The 26,893-nt window shown below is 42.8% G+C and overlaps 1 protein-coding gene across 1 annotated transcript in view; it reads right to left on the bottom strand.

The window, feature by feature from the left end:
* Slc4a4 (solute carrier family 4 member 4) overlaps nucleotides 1-26,893 on the bottom strand; it is a 352,960-nt gene that overhangs the window by 109,001 nt on the left and 217,066 nt on the right. Inside the window, exon 8 of the mRNA XM_045161217.1 lies at nucleotides 14,576-14,733. Within this exon, the coding sequence (XP_045017152.1) occupies nucleotides 14,576-14,733 (158 nt within the window). The remainder of the gene's footprint in view (nucleotides 1-14,575; nucleotides 14,734-26,893) is intronic.

A 26,893-nucleotide genomic window follows, 5' to 3' on the forward strand; every position in this document is an offset into this window, starting at 1 on the left:
TCCTTCCTTTGAAGTGGACCACTTCATATACAGCAACGCACCACTATGGGGAACATGGAAAAGTGCTACTTTAAGACAGGCAGTATATTATATTCTCAAGGGAATGATCACTATTTTTAGTACGACACATTAAAAAAAAAAATTAGCCACTAAAGCTAAAAGTAAGTCCCATTAAGAAATACTAGTGTGGTGGCTGCTCCAAGGGCAAGACTGTGTGGTGGTGTGATTCAGGTGTCCCCCATAAACTTAGGTGTTCTGAATGCTGGGTTCCCAGCTGATGAAGATTTAGGAATTAATGCCTCCTGGAGGCAGTGTATTATTGGGGGTGGGCTTATGGGTACTATAGCCAGCTCCCCTTGCCAGTGTTTGGCACACTGTCCTGTTCCTGTTGTCTACCTTGTGTTGGCCAGGGGGTGATGTCCACCCTCTGCTCATGCCATCGTTTTCCCCTGCCATCATGTAGCTTCCCTTCGAGCCTGTAAGCCAAATAAACCTCCTTTTTCCCACACGCTGCACTTGGTTGGGTGATTTCGGCCGGCAATGCAAGCCCGACCGCAGCAGGTACTTGCCGCACAAACATGAGGGCCTGCGAGAACCAACTCTCCCGGAGCTCGGCCGCCAAACAGCCACGTAAGCATCCAAGCAGGCCACACGCTCCTGTCACCGGCTGTGGAGGCTGAGACAGGAGAATCCCTGGGTCTTGCTAGGCAGCCAGTCAGACTGAAAACCACAGCAGCTCAAGGTTCAGCAGAGACTTTGTCTCTAGGAAACACGCCCGTCACACAAGAGGACACCAGGCAAGTGCTCTCTCTGGCTTCTGCATACACGTGCCATGGGCATATCTTCACACATAAGCACAAACACTATGCATACACATACCACGTATGTTGCTAGTGACTCACACACACCCCAAAGGAGGGAAAATTTAAATTTTTTAAATCATTTTTTTCTACCTACACATAGCCAGCTGCAAAGCAAGACAAGTGGAGGCTTAGGCAAAACAGGCAGATACGATGCCATCAAAGAAAAATGGCTCGACTTCCAGTTAAGATGGCGGCGTAGGTACCACGCCAAAGCAGCCTAGGGGGGAAAAAGACCAAAAAAACTCAGCAAAATACACACTTTTACTAAAAAGTGAGGTGTATAGGAAATTGAGGCGGCAGCAGAGAAGTAGAAGAGTTATAGAGCATCCAGAGCCTGCACAGGCGGGAAAAGCGGCTCCGGCAGCTCGGCCAACCGCTGCAGCCGCGGCGCAGCAGAAAGCCGCCAGACTCTCTGCTCGAGCCGCAGGAAAAGCCAGGTGCGGGATTTTCCCCTCACACCGCGCTCTCCGCAACTCGGGAAACGTGAGGGGAGAGCGGCAGCGAGCAGCGGAGGAGCAGACCGCGAGGTAGAAGATCACGTGGAGCAGCGAGAGAACCAGAGCGGCCGCGGCTCCCTCCCCTCCCCCACCGCCTGAGCCCAGCTCCAGCGAACACAGCAGCGGCCTGGGACCTGCCACGCCAACTTGGGCTGACAGCGGGACCCAAGCAGGAGCAGAGTTCGGCAGCAACTTCAGCGGCTCCAGCACCGGTACCAGCGGCCCCAGCAGCAGCGGACCCAGGAGCGGCAGCGGCGGCAGATCCCGCAGCAGCGGCTTCGGGGGGAGCAGCAGGCAGTGGACATGGCAGCGGCAGCTTCAGCAGCGGTGGTGGCTCCGGTGGTGGCAGCTACGGCAGCAGCAGAGGCAGCAGCAGCGGCTCGGTTTGCCCCGTAGGAAAAGCAAGTGCCCAGCTCCAGAAATCAGAACAGCAGCCCGACGACCCAGGCAGCAACTTGACTGAGACCAAAATCACCCAAGGTAACTGGGATTGCACCAGGGAAGGGTCTCACTTGGTCACAAGCTGACTTGGATCCCTCAACAGACCAGAAATCTAAACCTCTTTGTTGATAAAGGATCTGGTCATTATAATAACTACTCTTGCATACATACTCGGGGCTGTTTTTGATTGAATGTGTACAGTGTTTAGTTAAATTTTAGAATCTACCTGTATTTTATTCCACTCAGCCTGCTTGAATACTCCTATAGCAGGGAAACTCAACCCCTAAGAACATCTTTGTAGATACTCTGAGAGTCTTAAGAGCCACACCTAATACCTTAAGGTCCTACCCTGAAAATATATTACATCAAATCAATTGATACAGCTAAGAATACACAGCTAGCTAGAAAATCCAAGCATTAACTTAATCCAAGATGCAAAAATATATACATTATAACACAAGAAACACTAAAAAGCAAGACGATATAAATCCACCTAAAAGTATTAATGCATCAGAAATGTCCTCCAGTGAGAAAGAGTTAGAGGAAATGCCTGAAAAAGAGTTCAAAAGAATAATTATAAATATGTTCAAAGAGGTCAAAGAACACATGAAAACAATCAAAGAAGAAATAAAAGAGGAAATCAAAGGAATCAAAGAAGAGGCAGGACACCAATTTAATGAAATAAAGAAGGCAATACAAGACATAAATAGGGAAATAGAAATAATAAAAAAAAAACAGTCAGAATTACTAGCAATGAAGAACACAGTTAACGAAATAAAAAACTCTGTAGAAAATCTCACCAGTAGGATGGATGAGAGAGAGGACAGAATATCTAAGCTAGAAGACCAGGTGGCAGACCTAATGCAGTCCAACAAAGAGAAAGACAAACTTATAGAAAAGTATGAGTGGGAATTTCAAGACATTCGGGACACTATGAAAAGATCCAATATAAGAATTCAGGGCATAGTAGAAGAAGAAGAACTCCACTCCAGAGGCATAGTAGGCATCTTCAACAAAATCATAGAGGAAAATTTCCCCCAAATTGGGAAAGAGCTGCCAATACAGATACAGGAAGCCTTTAGAACCCCAGCCAGACAAAACCCAGAAAGAACCTCTCCTCGCCATATTATAATCAAACTTCCAAACACACACACCAAAGAAAAAATATTGAAAGCAGTTAGAGAGAAAAATCAAGTTACCTACAAAAGCAAGCCCATCAGGATTACAGCAGATTATTCAACACAAACTTTTAAAGCCAGAAGGACTTGGAGTGATATATTCCAAGTTCTGAAAGATAACAACTGTCAACCAAGGTTACTTTATCCTGCAAAGTTATCCATTCAAATAGATGGAGAAATAAAGACATTCCATGACAAAAGCAGGTTAAAGGAGTATTTGAAGACAAAACCAGCTCTACAGAAAATACTTGATAGAATCCTCCATGCTGAACAAAAGGAAAAGCACACATATAAGGAACCTAGAAAAAACAAGCTATACTCAAATACCAGTTAACAGAAGAGAGCACAGGTAGAACCAGAAACACACACACACACACAAAAATGGCAAACATAAATACACACCTTTCAATAATATCTCTTAATATCAATGGTCTCAATGCCCCAACGAAAAGACATAGATTTGCAGACTGGGTTAAAAAGCAGGATCCTACAATTTGTTGTCTCCAAGAAACTCACCTTTCTACAAAGGATAGACATTATCTTAGGGTGAAAGGTTGGAAGACGGTGTTTCAAGCAAATGGGCCTAGAAAACAAGCAGGGCTTGCTATCCTAATATCAGACGGGGTGGACTTTAGTCCGAAGTTAGTCAAAAAAGATAAGGAAGGTCACTTTATATTGATTAAGGGCACACTCCAACAGGAGGACATTACAATCCTAAACATATATGCACCTAACATGGGGGCTCCCAAATTCGTCAAACAAACACTATTAGAACTAAGGTCACAGATAATACCAAACACAGTGGTGGTGGGTGACTTTAACACCCCACTCTCATCAATTGACAAGTCATCCAGGGAAAGAATAAACAGAGAGGCATCTGGACTAAATGAGGTCATAGAAGGAATGGACCTAACAGATATATACAGGACATTTCATCCAAAGGCTGCAGAATATACATTCTTTTCAGCAGCACATGGAACATTTTCTAAAATAGACCATATATTAGGACACAAAGCAAATCTTAACAAATTCAGGAAAATTGAAATAATTCCTTGCATTCTATCTGACCACAATGGAATTAAACTACAAATCAGTAGCAAGAAAGGCTATAGAGCATACACAAAATCATGGAAACTAAACAATACACTACTAAATGATGAGTGGGTCAATGAAGAAATCAAAAAGGAAATCAAAAAATTTATAGAGTCAAATGATAATGAGAACACAACATACCAAAATCTCTGGGACACAATGAAGGCAGTTCTAAGAGGTAAATTTATAGCCTTAAGTGCCTATATTAAGAAATTAGAAAGGTCGCAAGTAAACGACCTAATGCTTCGCCTTAAAGCCTTGGAAAAAGAAGAACAAGGCAAACCAAAAATTAGTAGACGGGAAGAAATAATAAAGATTAGGGCAGAAATTAATGAAATAGAAACAAAAAGAACAATCCAAAGAATTAATGAAACAAAGAGTTGGTTCTTTGAAAGGATAAACAAGATTGATAAACCCTTAGCAAATCTGACCAAAAGAAAGAGAGAAGAGACACAAATTAATAAAATCAGAGATGAACAAGGTAACATCACAACAGATTCCAGAGAAATTCAAAAAATCATAGGGACATACTATAAAAGCATATACTCCACAAAGTATGAAAATCTGAAAGAAATGGATGATTTCCTTGATCTATATGACCTACCTAAATTAAATCAAAATGAGATTAATCACTTAAATAGACCTATAACAAACATGGAGATCCGAACAGTTATCAATAATCTCCCAACTAAAAAAAGCCCAGGCCCGGATGGATTCACTGCTGAATTTTACCAGACTTTTAAGGAAGAGCTAACACCATTGCTTCTTAAGCTTTTCCAGGAAATAGAAAAAGAAGGAATTCTACCAAACTCCTTCTATGAGGCCAGCATCACCCTGATACCAAAACCAGGCAAAGATAGAACAAAAAAAGAAAATTACAAACCAATCTCCCTCATGAATATAGATGCAAAAATTCTCAACAAAATATTGGCAAACAGAATACAAGAGTATATCAAAAAGATCATTCACCCTGACCAAGTAGGCTTTATCCCAGAGATGCAGGGATGGTTCAACATATGCAAATCTATAAATGTAATACATTACATAAACGGGTTGAAGGACAAAAATCACATGATCATCTCATTAGATGCAGAGAAAGCATTTGACAAAATCCAACATCCCTTCATGATAAAAGTCCTACAGAGACTGGGAATAGAAGGAACATATCTCAATATAATAAAGGCTATTTATGACAAGCCTACAGCCAACATATTACTAAATGGGGAAAAACTGGAAGCTTTTCCACTAAAATCAGGAACAAGACAAGGGTGTCCACTGTCCCCACTTCTATTTAATATAGTTTTGGAAGTCTTGGCCATAGCAATAAGGCAAGAGACACACATAAAAGGGATACAAATTGGAAAGGAAGAAATCAAGTTATCATTATTTGCAGATGACATGATTCTATACATAAAGGACCCTAAAGAGTCTACTAGCAAGCTGTTAGAGCTGATCAAAACCTACAGCAATGTAGCAGGATACAAAATAAATACACAGAAATCAGTAGCCTTCGTATATGCTAACAACAAACACACAGAGGATGAAATCAGAGAATCACTCCCATTCACAATTGCATCAAAAAAAATAAAATACCTTGGAATAAACCTAACCAAGGAAGTAAAGAATCTATACAATGAGAACTTTAAAACACTCAAGCGAGAAATTGCAGAAGACACTAGAAAGTGGAGAAACATCCCTTGTTCCTGGATTGGAAGAATCAATATCGTGAAAATGGCAATCTTACCTAAAGCAATCTACACATTTAATGCAATCCCTATCAAAATTCCAAAGGCTTTCTTCATGGAAATAGAAAAAACAATCCAAAAATTCATTTGGAATCACAAAAAAACCTCAAATATCTAAAATAATACTGAGCAACAAAAAAGAGGCTGGTGGTATCACCATACCTGATTTTACCCTATACTACAGAGCCATAGTAACAAAAACAGCATGGTACTGGCACAAAAACAGACATGTAGATCAGTGGAACGAATAGAGGACCCAGATGTAAGCCCAAGTAGCTATAGCCACCTGATATTCGATAAAAATGCCAAAAATACTCATTGGAGAAGAGACAGCCTCTTCAGCAAATGGTGTTTTGAAAACTGGATAAATATCTGCAGAAGGATGAAAATAGATTCTTCTCTCTCGCCATGCACAGGAATTAAGTCCAAATGGATTAAAGACCTTAACATCAGACCGGAAACTTTGAAACTGCTAGAGGAAAAAGTAGGGGAAACCCTTCAACATATTGGTCTTGGCAAAGACGTTCTGAATACAACCCCAATTGCTCAGGCAATAAAACCACAGATTAACCACTGGGACCTAATGAAATTACAAAGATTTTGCTCTGCAAAGGACACAGTGAAAAAAGCAAAGAGGCAACCTCCAGAATGGGAAAAAATCTTCGCCAGCTATATATCTGATAGAGGATTAATATCTAGGATATACAAAGAACTCAAAAAGTTAAATAATAAGGAATCAAACAAGCCAATCAAAAAATGGGCTATGGAGCTAAATAGAGAGTTCTCAAAGGAAGAAATACGAATGGCTTATATGCATCTTATATGCATCTTAAAAAATGTTCTACGTCACTAGTCATCAGGGAAATGCAGATTAAAACTACATTGAGATTCCATCTCACTCCTGTCAGATTGGCCACCATCATGAAAACAAATGATCATAAATGTTGGCGGGGATGTGGAAAAAAAGGAACCCTTCTGCACTGCTGGTGGGAATGCAATCTGGTCCAGCCATTGTGGAAAACAGTGTGGAGGTTCCTAAAGCAGCTAGAGATTGATCTACCAAATGACCCAGCTATAGCACTCCTAGGCATATATCCAAAGGACTCATCTCATTTCCTTAGAAGTACATGCTCAACCATGTTTATTGCTGCTCAATTTATAATAGCTGGGAAATGGAACCAGCCTAGATGTCCCTGAACAGATGAGTGGATAATGAAGATGTGGTACATTTATACAATGGAGTCTACTCAGAGGTAAAGAAAAATGAAGTTATGAAATTTGAAGAAAAATGGATGGACCTGGAAAGTATTATACTAAGTCAGGTAACCCAGGCCCAGAAAGCCAAGCGCCACATGTTCTCTCTCATATGTGGATCCTAGGTACAGATGACTGGGCTTCTGCGTGAGAATGAAAATACTTAGTAGCAGAGGCCAGTAAGTTGAAAAGGAGACATAAAGGGTGGAGAAAGGAAGGGAGGAGGATACTTAATAGGTTGATATTGTATATATGTAATTACAATGATTGTAATGGGGAGGTAATATGATGGAGAATGGAATTTCAAACGGGAAAGTGTGGAGGTGGGGAGGGAGGGAATTACCATGGGATATATTTTATAATCATGGAAAATGTTAATAAAAATTTAAAAAAAAGAAAAAAAAGAAAAATGGCTCAACCCTTGGGTCCTCTACTCAGCACATTTTAAATGATGGTTGTCTCTAGCCTCTCACACCTTATTATTTTAGCATATGATCTCTTGAAACCCTGAACACTATGCAGAATCTATCTGGGAGTGCTCTGACTCTCATGCCTCTTCCCAGCATCCCATCTGATCATAGCTCTAGGAAACACATGATGGAAATGGGCAAACACAAGTTAGTTACCAGATTGAGTACATGGCAAAAAGAAGTATTATCTATATTTTTTTAAAAAATGAAGAGAGTAGAGCCTCTATTTGGTTTAGGTCACTGTTTACTTAAGTTTTATTAAAGTTTTATTGAGAGAGAAACAGTCAGAGAGAGGGAGAGATAGGCACACCAGGGCTTCCAGCCTCTGCCAACAAACTCTAGACGTATGCACCACCTTGTGCATCTGGCTTAGGTGGGTCCTGGATAATTGAACCTGGGTCCTTTGGCTTTGCAGGCAAGTGCCTTAACTACTAAGCCATCTCTCCAGCCCAGTATTGTCTTCTTAGTGAGAAAATCCCTCATGACCACTCATGGTCCTGAAGCAAGAACTTGGGCAGAGGGTATGTTACTATTCTAGGAGCTGATGGAGGGACACAGCTGTGGTTCAGGTCCTATGAGCGAAGGTCATACATTCTGCATAAAGCATTTACTGTTTTCTTAACTAAATACCAAAGAACAAATGGAAGAAGATAACTAGCATCCATCACATATATTACAGCAATAAACCTACTATTGAGAAGTATATTGGTTTAATAACTTGGATTTATAGGTACTCAGTATAAAATTAAAAATAAAACCACTCTTCATTAATGAAATGTTTCTATGTAGAAACAGCATAGTGGCGTAAACTTTTCTTCTTCCTCCAGTTAGAAGCAATTCAGTGAGTCCACCCTCTAAAACTAATCTACACACAGGAATGCGGCTATGTGTCAAGAGCATCAGCTGCAGAGCAGAGGCTTTATGGAGACTAGACGTGACTGCGTTACTGAAGCAGAGATGGGGAGCTGAGGAAACGAACAGCACAGTCCAGCCCGGCGAGCGGAAGGGTCCCTCTACCGTCCTCGCCTTCCACCCTCAGAGAAACGAACCCCAAGTCTGCAACTTTTATGAGGGAAGTGCATTCTGCCAGACAACTTTTATAATGTGCTGAGAACTCCTTTCGTGAGCCACTCTGGTTTCCGTCAATGGACAGATGTTATTTTTAACCAAAAGCTTTTTCCTTTACTAACAAATTAGAGTAAACATGGCATTTGTGCGGCTACAAGGGGACAGCCCATGCTGTCAGATCAGAACAAAATGAAAATGTTGCTAAATTATTTCTGTTCACTCATAACTAGACACGTCAGAGTTGGGACCTGCAATAGCGGCTACTGTCTTAAGAGTCTTCACAAGGCCCTTTTCTTCCTTCATGCCTCTCGCAAATAACTACTTGTGCCAGCAGAGGAGGCCGCTGGCACTCTCTGTAACAAAAGAACCACCACACGATCCTCATCCAGAGCCCATGCATGGCCTCTACTCACATTCACAAAATAACCACTGGCAGAAAGACAGCACAGCATCGTCAACCAGGCGAGCCTTTCCAAACCACTCAATCTTTCCTGAGAGAATGCATCCTGCCCCCTTCCTGATATATCCCAGATAATTCTGGAATAAGCTCAACATGTGCCAATCACTTCTACCTTCTCTGAACATAAAAGGGGATAAAATAACCCTTTATTCCTGTTTAGAATCTTTGGAAAATATGGCAAAGCTGGAGCTTTCATAGTACACTCCTCGGCGTCACACACCCTCCACCACCACCACAGTGGACTCCTGTGTGTCACACACACTCCATCACCAACACAGTGGACTCCTGTGTGTCACACACCCTCCACAACCACCACAGTGGACTCCTGTGTGTCACACACCCTCCATCACCACCACAGTGGACTCCTGTGTGTCACACACCCTCCACCACCACCACAGTGGAATCCTGTGTGTCACACACCCTCCACCACCACCACAGTGGACTCCTGTGTGTCACACACCCTCCACCACCACCACAGTGGACTCCTGTGTGTCACACACGCTCCACAACCACCACAGTGGACTCCTGTGTGTCACACACGCTCCACAACCACCACAGTGGACTCCTGTGTGTCACACACGCTCCACAACCACCACAGTGGACTCCTGTGTGTCACACACGCTCCACAACCACCACAGTGGACTCCTGGGTGTCACACACCCTCCACAACCACCACAGTGGACTCCTGTGTGTCACACACCCTCCATCACCACCACAGTGGACTCCTGTGTGTCACACACCCTCCACCACCACCACAGTGGACTCCTGTGTGTCACACACCCTCCACCACCACCACAGTGGACTCCTGTGTGTCACACACCCTCCACCACCACCACAGTGGACTCCTGTGTGTCACACACGCTCCACAACCACCACAGTGGACTCCTGGGTGTCACACACCCTCCACAACCACCACAGTGGACTCCTGTGTGTCACACACGCTCCACAACCACCACAGTGGACTCCTGGGTGTCACACACCCTCCACAACCACCACAGTGGACTCCTGTGTGTCACACACGCTCCACAACCACCACAGTGGACTCCTGTGTGTCACACACGCTCCACAACCACCACAGTGGACTCCTGGGTGTCACACACCCTCCACAACCACCACAGTGGACTCCTGTGTGTCACACACCCTCCACAACCACCACAGTGGACTCCTGGGTGTCACACACGCTCCACCACCACCACAGTGGACTCCTGTGTGTCACACACCCTCCACCACCACCACAGTGGACTCCTGTGTGTCACACACGCTCCACAACCACCACAGTGGACTCCTGTGTGTCACACACGCTCCACAACCACCACAGTGGACTCCTGGGTGTCACACACGCTCCACAACCACCACAGTGGACTCCTGTGTGTCACACACCCTCCATCACCACCACAGTGGACTCCTGTGTGTCACACACCCTCCACCACCACCACAGTGGACTCCTGTGTGTCACACATGCTCCACAACCACCACAGTGGACTCCTGGGTGTCACACACGCTCCACAACCACCACAGTGGACTCCTGGGTGTCACACACCCTCCACAACCACCACAGTGGACTCCTGTGTGTCACACACGCTCCACAACCACCACAGTGGACTCCTGTGTGTCACACACGCTCCACAACCACCACAGTGGACTCCTGTGTGTCACACACGCTCCACAACCACCACAGTGGACTCCTGTGTGTCACACACCCTCCACAACCACCACAGTGGACTCCTGGGTGTCACACACACTCCACAACCACCACAGTGGACTCCTGGGTGTCACACACCCTCCACAACCACCACAGTGGACTCCTGGGTGTCACACACACTCCACAACCACCACAGTGGACTCCTGTGTGTCACACACACTCCACAACCACCACAGTGGACTCCTGTGTGTCACACACGCTCCACAACCACCACAGTGGACTCCTGTGTGTCACACACACTCCACAACCACCACAGTGGACTCCTGGGTGTCACACACACTCCACAACCACCACAGTGGACTCCTGTGTGTCACACACCCTCCACAACCACCACAGTGGACTCCTGGGTGTCACACACACTCCACAACCACCACAGTGGACTCCTGTGTGTCACACACCCTCCACAACCACCACAGTGGACTCCTGTTTGTCACACATGCTCCACAACCACCACAGTGGACTCCTGGGTGTCACACACCCTCCACAACCACCACAGTGGACTCCTGGGTGTCACACACCCTCCATAACCACCACAGTGGACTCCTTGGTGTCACACACACTCCACAACCACCACAGTGGACTCCTGGGTGTCACACACCCTCCACAACCACCACAGTGGACTCCTGGGTGTCACACACCCTCCACAACCACCACAGTGGACTCCTGGGTGTCATACATCCTCCACAACCACCACAGTGGACTCCTGGCTGTCACACACACTCCACAACCACCACAGTGGACTCCTGGGCGTCACACACCCTCCACCACCACCACAGTGGACTCCTGGGCGTCACACACACTCCACAACTGCCACAGTGGACTCCTGGGCGTCACACACCCTCCACAACCACCACAGTGGACTCCTGGGCGTCACACACACTCCACAACCGCCACAGTGGACTCCTGGGCGTCACACACCCTCCACAACCACCACAGTGGACTCCTGTGTGTCACACACGCTCCACAACCACCACAGTGGACTCCTGGGTCCCACACACCACTGTAACCAGTACATGGTTACATGTATGCCATGTATACCACATTCCCACCACAACCAACCACCTTTCAGGAGGTCTGCATCACAGGCTTTATCTTTATGGACAAGTCAGATTTGAACCAGCAGGACCTTCATCTGAATCCCGCCAATAAATTTAGTGATTGTAACAATTAACCACAAACTTTCTTACAGACAAGCCACTATATTTTATAATATGTATAGACACAGAAATGGTAAAAGGATAATTGTTTTATAATTTGAGAGTAGCACAGTCTACTGAATAACCATTTGTCTTAGATGTACAGATCAAGATGACCAAAGGGCAAAATGATCTAGAGATTCATTCCTCTTTAGGGAGGAGTCCTAAAACATTATATTTCTAACCTATTCTAGACAGCTCGTTGGGCTCTCAGAGCCATTTGACCTTCGAGTCAGAAACCTTGCCGTGCAGCTCCAATAGCAGATCTTCGCATTGCTTCTACTCTGCAGCTGCAAACTACTAAGAGTTTTCCTACATACGTCTCTGCCAGTGGATAAAAAGGACAAGAAACATGTCCGCAGGATATGAGGAAAATCTAAACATATCCTCGCACATTATCGAACATCAAAGACCACCGTTTGTTTGCTTTCACATGGAAAGCCAGAACAGCCTCTACAGACGGACAGCTGCCCCCTCACCATGGGTGCTGGAGAGCCGAAGGTTCCAGTAAGTGAATAAAGAGCTGTGTCGGCTCTGCACAGGGAGGACAGCGCAAGAGCCAGGCTTCCGAAAAGAGACACAGTAAAAATAGTGTTTATTAGGAATAGCAGTTTGAGGAAAAGGACCGTGCAAAGGTGGACATGATAAAAGACTTTTCAGGTATGCCTGTGTTCCCACGGGCCATGTGTGAGTCCACTCCCACCGTGGAACGCAGGCATGGTCCTCCACGATGACTGCACATTCCTTTTGGGATTTCACTCATTGGATTTCACATGACACACACTTTGCGAGTGGCCTTGCATCACTCAGAACCAAAGAAGCTAACGAGACTCCCTAGTTGGTGATTACAGTTTAGCCCCGCTCAGAGGACAACAAATGGATAAAACTATTTCTTGGGAAAAAATGCAAACATATGAGGATGTATTGTTCAGATTATTGCCCTAAAATAGTTTTATGATATTATTAAATTACATCCCCACTAATTGCTTTGCTCTTCTTGTTAATTCAAATGATGTTATATTTCACCTCTCAACCAACGCAAAAGTAAAGGACAGGAGGGAGGGAAGGGAAGGACAAAAGGAAAGCGGGGAAGATGAGCCACCCAGCCAGGAGCAGATCCTAAGAGACACAACATTGATCAAAAGTTCCTACTCAGTACATGTGAATCGTTACTGTTAATGAAAAGCTCTTTAAATATTTTTATTTGTATTTTTAAAAAATAAAATGATACTAGAAATGAAAAGGTAAGATCCATTTTTTAACGCTTCTCGGCATGCTTGTTCTTTTTTCTTTTTTTTTCTTTTTTTTTTCAAGCCACAGTAAAGTTTGTCCAGAGACATACATAAAGCCACTGGGGCACCAGCTGGACTTCAGCCATCATCTGAGTCAGCAGTTTGCCAGGTGACTGCTCAGATAAAACTGCAAGACTGGCTGGAATGTTCTCAAGCAAAACTCAAAGTTACAGAAAACACAGATCACAATAATCCCATTCACTGGGTAAGTTATGGTCACCACCTTTCTACTATTATATGTCAGTGTCTACCCTACGTATTATTCCTGTTTCAGATGTTGAGGAAAATTTTTAATAGATTTTAAAAATGTCTGTATGATTAGGAAGTTCGGCCTGAATAGAGAGGGCTTCTGGAGATTTTCTTCTCAATTTCCTCTTAGCTTGGCTCAGAACAAACCTTGGGCCTCTTGTCAGCACTGGTTAGTCACGCTCACAGCGTCCGTCCCATTCCCTGAAGAGGGTCTATAGCCCTTCCTGTCCACACGTGGAAGACTACAGAGAAGTCACCTGTCCCTGCCCTGGAACTCCCTCGTGGAAAGTACCTCCGCTCAAAAGTCCTCGCAGGTAATCATTTCCTCAAGCCTACCCGAAGAAACAAGCTTCTCTCTAAGCTCTTCCTCAGCACAGGTCTGAGTGAAGCATTAACCTCCTCTTCATCAGCAGTGCACGCAGCTAAGTCAGGCTCCCTAAGCGCCGAGCTCAGCTTCGGAGGGAGAGCACAGGAGGACTTCCCAGGTGAGCAGCAGTGGACTGAATGGGATTAGAACATCGTTCCTTCTAAAGGGAAATTGTATGTGACATGACACAGGCAAGTGTAAAGTGTGCGAATCCAAGGGGACAGCTTAGAGAGAGTTCTGAAAATTTTTACCAAGACATGCATTTACATATACACATGCACGTGTTTGTGTGCGCATGATCACACTGACAATTTTTTTGCTAAGACACTGAGCAGAGGAAAGCAACCTTGATCTCTGAACCATGTCCTAACCACATTGCTTTGGATGAGGTACTCAAATTCAAACTCCATCTTTCCATCTGTTAAATATGTGTTCTTCAGTTTGCATGTTAAAATATTCTAGTGAGATTAAATACAGTATCTGTAAGAAGCTAATATAGTACCCAATAACTTATTATAGTTACCCTTATTATGAATATTCAAGTGCCAAGAATTTGATAGTGTAAAAATAAGGGTTATTCGTTACTTCAAATTAAACTTCAATGCACTGGATGCACCCTCATTCTACCGGTTCTGTGACCTGAGAGAGAGAGCACTTCCCCACGGGTCCCTGGGGAGCCTTCCCACGTGGGGGCAGCTTACCTCGTGGGCACAGGGACCTCGGTCAGAGCACCCAGCATCACAGCCTGCTGCAGCCGAACGAAGGCGATGAAGGGGGTCTCCAAGAAGCCCACCTCCCCAACCAGCACGTTGGAGGCTTCTGCATCACGCGGCAGTTTTTTCATAAACTTATTCTTTAGCTGCATGGGAAAGGCCAAGAAAACACAATTTATTTCTAGAGAGGGGAACAAGAAAAGACACCGTAGACATTATCCATGGGATGTCCCTTCATATGGGTCTTCACACAACAGAACTTGGCTAATTACATTTAACCATTCCATTTTAGAAGACACTTATGTGAACCTTCAAAAAACACTAATCACATAATTACATAGTTTATAGATACAACAAAGTGGAGCATGGCCCTATTCACTTTTATTTTTGTGCTCATTTCAGGTCCTAGGACCAGGAAGGCCTAACAGTAAGGAATCAGAGAAGACACAGAGGAGGGAGACATCACAGGGAAATGGTGTTCAAGGCCATGGAATAGGCTGACACAGTCCTGAGTGTGAGAACTGGCAGAGAAAAGGCATAAGAGCCACACCCTGGGTTCCTCTTACTTTCACAGCTACAGAAGAGGGTATTAGAGGACGATGCTGGAAAGAACTGTGGAAAATAGAAACACTTCAATACAAGGTGAAGAAAAACATGTCGTTGTGAGTGTGTAGCAGGAGCTACATCCCAGGCTGCTGAAAGTTCCAAGAAGACGAGGGACAAAAGCGGACCTAATGCAGGGCTGAAGATGGCTTAGCAGCTAAAGGCACCTTTTCTTTTCTTGTTTTATTTTGCAAAGCCTATCAGCCTGGGTCCAATCCCTAAGCCATTTACATAAGCCAGATGCAAACCATAATGCAAGAGTCCCTGGTGCACATGCACGCAAACACACACACACACACACACACACACACACACACACACACACTTTTGTTTAAAGTGGACAAATAAATTTGGCAAGCTGGCTGTGTTAAGGAACATTCATGCTAGGGTACTAAAGAAAAGTGAGGGGTGGAGACAAGAAGTAGACATCATTACTTTAAGAAAAATTACTGCAAAGAAAAATGTGAAATGGGGGATCACTGGAGGAGAGCACTAAATAGAAAATTATTTTAAAATGCAGATATGCTAGCCCTTCATGATGTAAAAAGGATCTTGGGGAGACAGATTACTGCACAGGAGGGAAAGGTGAGAAATAATTACAGATGCAGATACAGCAACCTCTAAGTATTAAGAAGAGACAATGCCCCTTCTCACAGTGAGAAATCAGATATGCACAGGAGCATAGTTCATATGCCCCCAAGAAAAGATACAACAGCCTCCAACCACAGAGAAGACACAATGCCCACACCACAGCAAGAGATCAGATGTGCACAGGGGCACAGTTCATATCCCACCAGGGCAAGCACTTGCATGGTTCAAAGGTGAGTGACTTGTCAAACTGGTGAGGCGCTGAGGGCCTGTGAGAACTCCTCTTTCTGCAGTGACTACAGCGAGCTGATGGCGAGAAGGGAAGCATGTGGAGGCTTGCATTAGGAAGATGGTGCCAGGCCATTTTTTCTGAGTAAGGGCTAAGGAGCAATCATTGGAAGCTTATCCTGAAGGCATTATTCTCATGCCCGAGGGAAACAATTCATTAATAATAAAACGATAAAGATAAGAATTTTTAAATATTTTATTTCTTTATTTGAGAAGAGATAAGAAGAGGCAGAAAGAAAGAGACAATGGGCTCACCAGGGCCTCCAGCCACTGCAAATGAACTCCAGACACATGTCCCACCTTGTACATGGGTCCTGGGGAGTCAAACTAGGGTCCTTTGGCTTTGCAGGCAAACACCTTAACTGCTAAGCTATTTCCCCAGCCCAAGATAAGAATTTCATAAGTCTACACCAAAAGCATAGACTTTTAATCTATACTTTTCTTCAAACATAAATTATCAGAAGCCAAAATAAATAATTAAAAGCAAAGTATATATTCTTAGATGCTAGGAATATGGCCACTTCTAAGTAATATGGAATTTTCAAATATTTCTGTCACTAATCATCCAAGAAATTATAGTATCAAAAATTATTTTTAGGGGCTGGGAGATGGTTCAACAGTTAAAGGCACTTGCTTGCAGAGCCTGCTGGGCCAGGTTTAATTCACCAGTCACTCATGTGAAGCCTGATATGTTTTATTTACAGCAGCAAGAGATTCATTTATGGCAGCTCACACATGTAAATAAATCACAATGCCTTAAGGTTAGCTTCATAATGTCATTTGCTGGCAAGTGGATGAAACTGGTATAATCATTTTAAATGAAATAAGCCAAATTCAGAATAACACATATCATACATTCACATGTTTTCTCTCATATGCTGATATGCGTGCTCTTGGGGTATGTGAGTGTATGTTAAAGTAGGAGACTATGAATGGTGAAGAAAGGATTTAAACAAAAATGAGAACAAAAGATTAATGGGGAGAAAGACAAAATAATGAATGTTTTCTATCATGTGCACAATCTAAAATAAATATGAATATATATATAAAATCATTAAAACAGAAGGCACTGGAGGAGGACCATTGGGGGAGGGGACAGACTGAGAGGAGGAGACAAATATGAATAAAGTGCTATGATAATATATGTATGAAAAAGTCATAGTAAAACCCTATTTTGTATACTAACTCAAAAGGTAAAAAATAGCATCCACAGGTACAGTCTAAAATCATCTAGCTTCTAAAATGGTCACCTAGGGAGATGGAACAATGACTGCAGGCTGGTGGTCTGTAAAGAATGACATTCCAGAGAAGGTTCTCCTTTGTGGACAGAGCACAAAGCTGTGTGATCATCTCATGCTCTTCAGTAGCCTGCTTGTTACAGGCAGGCAAGCAAACTGACTGTCATCCCCCTGAGGCTTTATGGATTCAGGTTCTAGTCATGATCAAAAATGTCCTCTTCCCATCTCTCCCTTTTCTAGGCATTCTTTAGAAATCATCCCACTTCCTTGGCTAGTTCAGAAGAACTCTTTTCTGCCACCAACTTTTGCTAAGGTATAAAACCTTCTTTCTGAGTTTAAAGAAGGTAAGCAGCTCATTGGAAATAAATTCAATAGCTACTTTGCAATTAATTTACTTGTAATAAATATTAGGAGTGGAAGGAATGGATTTTGTAGCACTGAAAATCAGATCAATAGACCATCAGGTAATCACAAAGGGTGGAGAGACTTTTAGAGCTTTATGGTGGCAAATATGTGTCTCCTGACACACTCAGAATATCCAGTAGGTCAGATGCCCCTCTGAGATTACCATACTCTTGTCTTCACACCTGGAAGTCAAGATACTCTTAAAGCTAAAGAAAATATACTAGCTTCTGTCTTCTCTGAAAAGAGACCATTAAGAAGGTATATATTTTTGTTTATCACACCCCAAACAGCTGGCAGAATTCTAGTTCGTACTAAAAACTAATAAATATTCTTTTAAAAAAAGTTTAGACCAGTGACACGCCCCCCCCAGAACTCAAAACTTATGCCTATAAAATGCTACCAATATGCTGATGACTCACAAGTGCATATCTTCACTCTGGATCCAAAAGGAACCTTTCTGTTATGCCCCCAGACCAGCTCTTCCTGTAGTCTTCCCTGTCTGTGAACAGCATCTCCATCCTTCTCTGGCTGAGACCAAAGCCCTTACTGTTACCCTCAACTCTTCTCCCTGTCTCACATCCTAGGCATTGCATCAGCACATCCTGCTGGATCTACAGTCAAATATACCTCCATATTCCTACTGCTTCTCACCGCCCTCATTTCCACCACCCTGGTCCATGGTGCGACCTTTCTCATTCTGGCAGTGACTCCTGCCAGGATTGATTGCTTTGCCTTTGTCTCCAGCCACTCATCATGGCAGCTGGCACAGGTACACAGGGGGCCAGAACATGTCACAGCCCTGCTTGAAACCCTCTACTGGCTACCATTTCACTAAGTGAAGCCAAAGCCTTTGTGATCACCTCTGAATAGGAGCATCACCGCCAGTTGATCAGCTTCCTGCGCTTACTTCCTCTCAGTCTGTCTTAGCCTCCCCAGTGGTCACCATTCCATCTTCTTTTGTCTCAAACACCCCAGGCCTGCTCAGCTCGGGCTCCTCACGCCTGCTGTTTTCCAGGCAGGAATGACTGTAGGACTCCCTTCCTCCAGCCCTTTACTGTCCACTCAGAGTCACTATCACAGTAGAGAGGCTTTCTCTAGCCACAAGATTGCCACTTTCCCTCCCCAAAGATATTTCTCACTCTTCTGTACCATTTTTGTTGTTGTTGCTGCTTGTACTTAGTAACATAAAACATGTGGAAGTGCCACTTATCTTGCAACCAGCCTCCTCACCTCACAGAAAGAGAAATAGCCATCTAATTTGCTCAGTGCTTGAACCCTAGCACTTACAAGAATACCTAAGAAGAAGAGCTGAATAAATTGATGTTGAATGAATGAAGCACAATATGAGGGTTAAAGCTACTGTAAACTTTGTCATATTAGGACTCCAATAAGAGACATGTCTCCTGGGTGAGTCTGTGAGGGCTCTGGAGGAAGACTGCCCCCAGCAAGGGCAGCACTTCTGACAGTAAAGCTCCAAGTGAACACAGAAAAGGCAATCCTTGCCCTGGCTTCCCTTCTACTTGCTGGTATGCTCATCTACCCTGTTGCTGTTGTACTTTGTGGACACTGGAAGCCAGCTTCATCAGCCCTCCCACGTGGAATAAAGACTAGTGGCTCTCCAGGAATCCTCTGGACCTTCTGTGTCAGATTGGAACTGCTGAGGCAGCTGGCCTCATGGACTGACAAACCCTCCAGCCTGCAGACAGCCACTACTGTCTGGACTGCACAGCTTTTGTCATGTAAGTCAATCTCATAAGTCCCCTTTATAACAAGTATCTTCATTCTCTTGGTTCTGGTCCTCTAGAGAATGCCACCGACAATTATTAATTCTGCTCTTCCAAGAGAAATTTCCTCACTGCTCAAAAGTAATCAGTGAGGTGGACCCCACCCTAACCACATATGTAAACTAAAAGCCCAGGTAAGAGCAACTGAGAGTAAAATCCTCAAGTAACAAGAGAGATTGGCCCAAAGGATATCTGGCTCTCTTGAGAGATCCAATGATTTGGGGGGGGGAGGGGACCTGACAATTAGATGTACAGTGACCAATATTCTCCCTCACCTGAGGTGGATCCCCAGCACATTGAAAGAACATGTCATAGGATTGTCCACACTAGAAAAGAATAAGGTTAGCACCCAATGCCAAAAACAGCACGAGAGGAAAATGCATAGAGGAACTACTTAGTTCCCAGTCCCAATGTTGCAAGCCCTGCACTCCTCCAGGAATTCTTCCCCAGTTAAATCAAGCACTAAATCCCCTTTGGAGCTTAAATTAATTTGAAGTGTATTCCTGTCCACTGCAGAGCCCAGTGACAAAAGTGTATTTTTCAGAGAGGTTTGAGGAACACCAGGTCAAATGAAATTAAATAAATTTCTCTACTACAGAATTTCTCAGAGCCTTTATAATATGTCTGTGTGCCTAGGATTGTATTATCTCCCACAAGAAGAGACATCTTAAGATATAAAGTCAGATTACAAAATGCTGCTTCAGGTAGAAATATTATCCTCTTTCATCTAATCCTATTCTCAAAATATATGGGTGCCTACAATGGTCAAGGTCTGACTATAGGAACTTCTAAGAATAGACAGACTCTACTCTCCTTAAATTCACATTCCAATGAAGAATCGAATTCATAAATGTAAGGAGACAATTATCCTGAAAGTTACACTGTGGCAATGGGAGGCCCCACAACACAGCAATCACATCTAGTAACAAAGTTCAAGAAAGGCTCTTCTCTGAGTCAAAGTTGACAAATCTCGTCCATAATACTGGTTTATCACACACAGATTCACATATGTTATCTTTTCTAAGGAACTCAGTGATATCTAATGAAGGAAAAAGTTGTGTAAACCCAATTCTGGGTTGACACAATAAACTTGGAACAATAATAAAATACTAAGAAAAAAATCATAAAGATTAAACATAAAGGTAAAGAAATAACCTTGGAAATCACAAAAAGCAATAAAAGATAATAAAAACAAGAACATAATCCAAGGCTGGCAAATCAGATTGAAAATCACCCAGCAAAATCATCTGGATTAAATTCCAAAGATAAAGTTTGGCATTCCTTCCGTATAGATCATCAGTTGCTTCTCCAAGGGATACCAAGCCTGAACTTCATGCAGGGTCCACTGCAAGAACACACACAGCGAGGAAATATTCCTTGATGTCAGAGAAACAGATTTCAAACAGCCGCTTTGTGGAGCTCCAGGCACTAAAATGCACGCTGGCTAGCTCAGCGATTTTGTGACTTTTAAAATTTTTGGTCTTTGCCAGGTTTTAATGCCAGCTCTATGCATCCACATGTGCGTATTTCAGGTTCCTTTTCAAAAATCTCTTTAATTTTAGTTTCCTGTATTAATTTCTTCTTTCTTCAGGAGTACAATCGGAGATCTAATTTCTTAGATGTACACAGCTTGTCTTCTGCTATGAAGATTGGTTCTTAGCATTTCTTGAACTTTCTTGCTTTCTGAGTGATTTTCTATGAGCCTACTGGCCACATCTCTGGCATGTCAAGAAGCTAGAATTTTGCAAGGATACAGAGGAATAAAACACAGTAGAGAAAGCTTACTTGGAAGATGGTTCTGTTTCAAGGTGCTAGTTACTCATAGAGCTGACTAAAAAGGTCAATCTTCCACTCTCTACTTAGATTCTACTCTCATGAAGGAAAATGATTGGAATAGTTTCAAATTTAGCATACAGGACCTATTACAACGTAACCTCTAACTGATCTTGACTGGCTATTACAACCATTCATTAACACCATGCCCTTCAATGGTTATTTGGATCACATGCCCCCCCATAAACTCATGTGTTCTGAATTCTCAGTCACCAGCTGATGACAGTTTGGGAATTGGAATCTTGTTGAAGTTCTGTTGTTGGGGGCTGACTTCAGGATGTTAGAGCCAGCTCCCTCTTTCCAGAGGTTGGCTCACCCTCTTTCTACTGTTGTCCACCTGATGTTGGCAAGGAGGTAATGTCCAGCCTCTGCTCTACCATACCTACCCTGCTATCATAAAGCCTCAAAACTGTAAGCCAAACAAAATCATTCCCTCCCATCAGCTCCTGTATTCCAGCAACAAGAAAGTAACTACAACACCATCTAGCCTCTTAGGTTGAACTTACTTACTAGGTAGTAGCTACCATAGTTCTCTAACAGTAGGTAGGTATTTAAATCTTTCTTCCATTTTAATGCCATTATTATCACATTAAAATAATTGAATCTAATAAAATATAATTTGTAAGCAAGAATAGTTATAGTCATTAATTCTGATTTATCACAATGTAATTCTATAAACAATGTGATAACTTTACTATAAATGACATGCAAAATAATCTTAATGAGTATATTGTCTCTTTTTTTTTACCAAGCCTATTCTTACTTCTACCTGATTTTATACATTTCGTTTTCCTCTCCTGAGCATAACTGTAATCTTCAGAACTGTACTTAGTGTCAATTTGCCCTGCCTCATGTTTCTGAACTATATCCTCCTAACTTCTAGCTAGAAGTTATTCCTAGAGTTCTCCTTGATACTTTTCCCATCTTCTTTTTGCATTTGTAGATTATTTTCTTGTCTTCCTTTAGGCATTACCAGCTGCTATTCTTTCCCAAACAAAATAATCAGGTAAGCTCAAAGTCATTGCACATTACCCTGATACCATGTCCTTCCACTGCAGAAGACTCCTTTATTAGTAGTCAACATGCCTATCAATTTGTTCATGATAGTCTCATTTCATGGCATCTCTAGAAGTTCTTTTCGATCTTAAGAGTGTTTGGTTCTAAGGAGCTGGGCATGGTGGTGCATGCCTTTAATCCCAGAACTTGGGAGGCAGAGGTAGGAGGATCGCTGTGAAATCAAGGCCACCCTGAGAATACAGAGTGAATTCCAGGTCAGCCTGGACTAGAGTGACATCCTACTTCAAAAAGAAAAAATCTGTTTCGTTCTAAAATAAAAATCATATAATTCCCTACATTTGAATTTCATTGAGATTTTCTTGAAGAAATCCTAACATGATGTGTTATAGAAAAATTATCTGTTGTAGAAATGTAAGACTTAAGGAATGTCAAAATATGGGGGACAGCCAAAGTCAGATAGCCTTCAGGCCAATCATTTATGTTCTCCAAGTACATATCTGCATTTGCTCTATGCAAAAAATATTAATTGTGAGGAAAAGAGTCTGTTCATCTTACTGTGTCTCTTCCTCTCCCCATCACTCTCCAGGACACATCAACAAAAGTGGTTGTGATAGATTAGAATAGATAAAATATATTTTAAATATATTTTATTTTAAATGTATTTTAAATATAAATAAATAAATATAGAATAGATAGATTAAAATGTGATAATTTAGAGCTTGATAAATTCAGTGACATTTTGTCTAATGGAAATATTGTAGTGCCTTAAAGATAAGATACACAACTTCTTTTTTCTAAAGCAAGATGAATGAATGGGGAACAAAAGACAGCATGTTTACATATGTGGCTGGTATGTATTATAATTCTCTACTATAGCAATTTTCTCTGGGCCTGTGAATCTCAGAATGTAGATTCTGTTGGGTGGTTTCAGGTCATGAGCTGTAGACTTCAACTATGTAACTATGTAAAAACTGAAAACCTCACTTCAGCAGTCAGCATAGTTCCACACTGAATGCCTATGTGGCTTATCTTCAGCCTATATGCCAGCCAGAAACAAGAAAAATATTCTCCAAAGAAAAATAAATTAATTCAAAATAATCTCTAAAGTATGACAGCATCCTTCCCAATGGCAAGTTATCATCACTATGTTTACATTATATCTGACATTCATCAAAAATCAGCAGCTGGGCTAAAGAGCTGGCTTAGCAGTTAAGGTAGTTGCCTGCAAAGCCTAAGGATTCATGTTCAATTCTCCAGGTCTCACATAAAGCAGACACACAGTGCCACAACCATGTAATGTTCCAATGCACACAAGGGGGTGCACACATCTGGAGTTCAACTGCAGTGGCTGCAGACCCTGGCATGTCAGCTTGCTCTCTCATTTTCTCTCTCTCATAAAAAGGGCCAGTGTATTGGGCCTGCTTCAAAAAAATGTTTCTTTTTAAATTAGTAGCCTACTGGTAAATAAGATCAAATGATTGACATTCAAGATTTTTAAAAATCAGAAACTAGAAACAACTTTGTAGCACAAACCTTAAAAACACAAACTTTAAAATAACTTTAATATTTTAAGTGTTGATTATAAGGTGTAGGATTTTAATAGAATCTTTTCAAAGACAAAAAAAAAAAAAGTTGTCCTGGAAACAAATGTATCACTGAGCTGTTAAAGTCAGTATTAGTTTATAATCCAAAAACATAAAACATTAACACTTGTAGGACAAAGGTAAACTTGTGCATTCAGTAAAACCCATGGTTATAACTGCAAACATTACAAAAGAAACACAACAAGGAATAAGGATAAAAGAGCAACTGAGGTATGCAGCTCCATGGTGGAGCACATGCCACGGATGCACAAGGCCCTGAGTGTGATCCCTAGCACCCCATACACAAAAGCAAACAAAACAGCACACAATCCCTATGAAGACAAGAGGAAAAGATCATAGAAATACAAGAAGAAATAGTAAACATACATACAATGTTTGTTTTGATCTATTTCATAATCTGACAACTATGCAGGTTTCTTGGTTCATTTGTGCTGCTAAAACAAAACCTCTTGCCCATGGGGAATTTACAAGAGACTAAAATTTATTTCATATAGTTCTGGAAACTGGGAGGGTCAAAAGCCAGGCACCAGCACCTGGCAGGGGCTGCTCTCTGCCTCTGGGGCAACCACAGAGTGGGGCCAGGGTAGAGCTCTGTCTTTATCCGGTAAAAGGTAGAAAGGGAAAGGAGGGACCTTCCATTAAACCCTTTTACAAAACCAATTAATCCTTTTCTTGGTGGGGATGGGTGTCATATGTCAATCACTTCAAAACACCACACATCCCTACCCTTCTTGAGATTAAATTTCAATAGGAAATGTGGAAAAGATAAAAAAAAAATGATAAATCAGGGCTGGAGAGATGGCTTAGTGGTTAAGGTACTTGCCTATGAAGCCTAAGAACCCATGTTCAACTCTGCAGATCCTGTATAAGTCAGACGCACAAGGTGACATGTGTGGAAGGTTGAGAATGTGCCTTGTCTGGAGGCCCTGGCATGCCAATTAATTCTCTTCTCTCCCCCTCATAAAAAAATTTATAAATCATAGCAAATGTGTTCTTCACATTGGGAAAAACCATGAACCAGCCCTCTAATTTGCACATACATACATGTGCATGCACACACACATGCACACACACATGCACACACACACAAAATGCACGTATGTTTTACTTCAATAAAGCAACTATGCTATCATGCTTTTTTTTTACAAATGTATTTATATACCATGTGCACCTATGTGTTAATGTGTGGGTGTGTGTATACATGCACATGGAGGGCAGAAATAGATGTCACGGTGTCTTTCCCAATCATTCTCCGCCTTATTTTTTGAGACAGGGTCTCTCACTGAACCCAGAGCTCACTGATTCGGCTAGACTACATAGCCCCAGGGACCCACTATCTCCAGGTCCCCAGTGCTGAGATCACAGGCTCACAGTGCCAGGCTAGGATTTCACAGGGGTGATAGGGATATGATCTCTTGTATGGCAAGCACTTTGCCAGCTGAGCAATTGCCTGGACCACGGTTCATGCCATTGCCCCCCCAGCACTGGGATTATAGACATGCACCATCACACCCAGCTTTCATGGGGTTCTGAAGTCGGATCTTCATACTTCCACAACAAGCTCTTGACTCACTGAACAGTCTCTGCAGTCCTATGATGAGTTTCTTAATAACCAACCTACTTCATTGCAAATCTACTACATATGTAGAGCATCTTTGTCGGGGAAACTTTTAAAAAAGAAAGAAATAGTAAAAAATTAAAGCACATTCCATAGTACTAACTCCTCTTTTTAAAACCTGTGTTCGGGGGCTGGAGAGATGGCTTAATGGTTAAGTGCTTGCCTGTGAAGCCTACAGACCCCAGTTTGAGGCTCGATTCCCCAGGACCCACATTAGCCAGATACACAAGGGGGTGCACACATCTGGAGTTCGTTTGCAGTGGCTGAAGGTCCTGGTGCATCCATTCTCTCTCTCTCTTTCTCCCTCCCTCCCTCCCTCCCTCCCTCTCTCTCTCTCTCTCTCTCTCTCTCTGCCTCTTTCTCTGTCTGTCGCCCTCAAATAAATTGCTCTTGATTTGGCTAACTGATCCACTCAGTGGTACTAGACCCTTAGCTGGAGCTGGGAAACAAGTCAGAACCATACCCAAACACAAGCCCACTCTACAATATCAAGCTACCATCAATCACGGGGTATAAGAGGGCCTACACCTATCAAACTGTCTATCAAAAAAGTAAGTGTTATCTCAATTTTCTGGGTGCTAACTTACTCTCCGTTGGAGAATCTGCTTCTCTTTTCCAGATAGATGCAGATCCTAAGAAGAGAGCTGCCCCAACATACCTCAGAAGGGGCCCAACTGAAACTAAGGACAACTGGCGAAATAAGCAAGGGTGATGTTTTCCTGTGAACTGGATACCAGCACAAAGGGGAAGGAGATCAATGCAGAGAAAAATCAACTCCTACCAAATCAGAGAGCCAGAGCCTCAGAGGCCCCCAACACCTCAGCACTGAAGCAGACCAAAAATGAACCCAACATGGCTCAGGGAAATCTTGCGGAAGAGGGGGCGGAAAGAATGTCAGAGTTACATGTTGGGTCATGATTTTCAGAGACATTTATCGTACTAATAACTGGGTGCTAACTCCACAATGCATGACCCATTTTCAATAACAAGGAGGGTCTAATGGGAGGGGGTAGATCACAGATGAGCCTAAATAATGGTACCAAACTGCCTGTATTTACTGAAAAGAAAACTAATAAATTTTAAAAAAATAAATAAATAAATAAATAAGAATAAACAAAAAAATTTAAAAAAAAAAACCTGTGTTCAGAGCTAGGGAAATGGCTTGGTGGTTAAGGTGTTTGCCTGTGAAGCCTAGGACCCTGGTTTGATTCCCCAAGACCCACATAAACCAGATGCACAAGGGGGTGCATGCATCTGGAGCTCATCTGCAGTGGCTGGAAAAGCCCTCCTTCCCTCCTTCCCTTTAAGTTCTACATGCTCTCTTCACG

This window comes from Jaculus jaculus, chromosome 11, assembly GCF_020740685.1.
Source record: "Jaculus jaculus isolate mJacJac1 chromosome 11, mJacJac1.mat.Y.cur, whole genome shotgun sequence".
In the NCBI taxonomy this organism is placed as follows: Eukaryota; Metazoa; Chordata; class Mammalia; order Rodentia; family Dipodidae; genus Jaculus; species Jaculus jaculus.